This window comes from Physeter macrocephalus, chromosome 5, assembly GCF_002837175.3.
Source record: "Physeter macrocephalus isolate SW-GA chromosome 5, ASM283717v5, whole genome shotgun sequence".
NCBI lineage: Eukaryota > Metazoa > Chordata > Mammalia > Artiodactyla > Physeteridae > Physeter > Physeter macrocephalus.
The window spans coordinates 47,725,054-47,726,922 of NC_041218.1; the positions used below are offsets into that span (position 1 = coordinate 47,725,054).

The 1,869-nt window shown below is 57.4% G+C and overlaps 1 protein-coding gene across 3 annotated transcripts in view; it reads right to left on the reverse strand.

Moving 5' to 3' along the window:
* Nucleotides 1–1,098, reverse strand: part of PLEKHA8 (pleckstrin homology domain containing A8) — a 114,467-nt gene extending 113,369 nt beyond the window's left edge. For all 3 annotated transcript variants that reach the window (XR_003679825.2, XM_055084939.1, XM_024127171.3), the window contains exon 1: nt 703–1,098. Coding sequence is in view for 2 of the 3 variants with exons in the window: in XM_055084939.1 (XP_054940914.1) it covers nt 703–742 (40 nt within the window). In the remaining variant the exon portion in view is untranslated. The remainder of the gene's footprint in view (nt 1–702) is intronic.
* Between the last annotated feature and the right edge of the window lie 771 nt (nt 1,099–1,869).

Genomic DNA, 1,869 nt, shown 5'->3' on the forward strand with positions numbered 1-1,869 from the left:
CCCCTGCATCGGCAGGCGGACGCGCAACCGCTGCGCCACCAGGGAAGCCCCGGGGGGTAGGATACTATTTTTAAGCCATTCTGCTCAGCAGGGCAAGAAAAGAGTTGCTAATGCTTGCATTCTATTTTACGGTAATTTCTGAGTCTGTAAAACAAAAAGAAATGCTCAGTGAGAAAACCAAAAAACCTTGTGCATACTTTGGAACTGAGACGTAACTCTGATACCTTGGTCTGCACTCGGATGACTCTGCAGGTGACAAAGGGAAAGTGCTTGCTCTGGGGACTTTGTTTGAAAAAGGACCTTTCACCTCTGGGATTCCAGGTTACTGCTGGCATTTATTTGAAACCTTCTGAGACCAGCTCCTTCGCCAGAATTCGAGACTCCCAGAGGACCCCACTGCGGGAATCAGCGCCTCCCTCCCGCTGCCACCGAGGGCACCGTGCCTTTCAAGTCACCCCACATCGCAGGATTTCTTAGCTTTCCTCGAAGTGAGGAAAGCTACGGCCCTCACCCAGCCCCTACAGGGGGCTGTGTCTGTACAGCACGGGAGACACAGAACTGCTGTGGGGAAACATTCCCAGTCCGCGCAGGCCTCTCTGGTCTCAGCAGGGACCGTGACCCCGACCCCCAGAAGGCGCGTCCCGACGCCACCCTCCCGCGGCTCAGACAAAGAACCAGAACCCTGGCACGCCTCCCACTCACCGCTCAGATAGTTGGTCCACTTGTACAGCACCCCCTCCATGGCGCCCGCGGCCACCTTGCCCTCGCCCGCCGGCCCCCTCACTGCCCCAGGCCCCAGGAGGCGAGGAGCACCGGCAGCAGGGCCATCGCCCGGCGCTGCCGAGCCGGCCACTCCCGGCGCCTAGGCCCGGTGCGGGGATACCCCGCGGGCCTCACATCCCGGGCCGGGGGGTGGGGTCACTGTGGCGGCCTCCGCACGTGAGGACGCAGCCGGCCGGTGGCTCGGCGCGGCGGGCCCGGCGCGCTGTTCTCAAGGAGGTCAAGGCACTGGGTGGATCCGAGGGGCGGCTGAAGCCACCCAAGTGTCCCGAGTGTAGGAGCTGGTTGCTGGCAGCGCCACGGCGCGCTACCTGAGTCCTCGACCCACGTAGCTCGGGGCCCGCTCGCGCATGCCCAGTGCACCGCTTGCGCGCATGTTCCCAAAATCCACCCCGGGGTTTAGAGGCGCCGGCGCCATGGCTGAAGTAGTGAGAGAGGCCCGCGGGGAAAATGAGTCCTGGGAGGCAGGCTTGGGACTAAAGGGAGGGTGGGAAGGGAGGAGGGCGGCCTCTGGGACAACGTTGGAACACAGTCCTGACTCAGTGGTGCCGTAGATGGGTTCCATCTACAGATGTTTGGGAGCCACCGTGGCCCCTTAGGGTGCCCCCTGGATTCTAGTCTTCAGGATTCAATTCTTATTTCAAGGCTAATTAATCCTACGCACTTCAAGGCTACTGAGGTACCCAACAATAAGGCGTACGGAGATGATGGGAATTTCACGATAGAATACCGTGTGTGGCCAGCGAGCGTAAACAGATGTCAAAACTGTAAAACCTCGCTACAGGAAATGTGGTCCGCGGACGGCAGCACTGACATCACCTAGGAGCTTCTCGGAATTGTAGGATCTCGCCACAAGCCCAGAAACTCCCGAATCGAACTTTGCATTTTAACAAGATCTCTCGGGGGATTCCTATGCATATTAAAGTGTGGGAAAGGACTGTGCTAAGGATATTTGACTAGGGAAAATGTTAACTATAGATTCAGTGGTAAAAGCAGGTTACGAAACACAGTATACAATAGGATCCTAATTGTTTTAGGCATATGTCACAAAACCATGCACCAAAATGTTAAGATGGTTATTTCTGGATG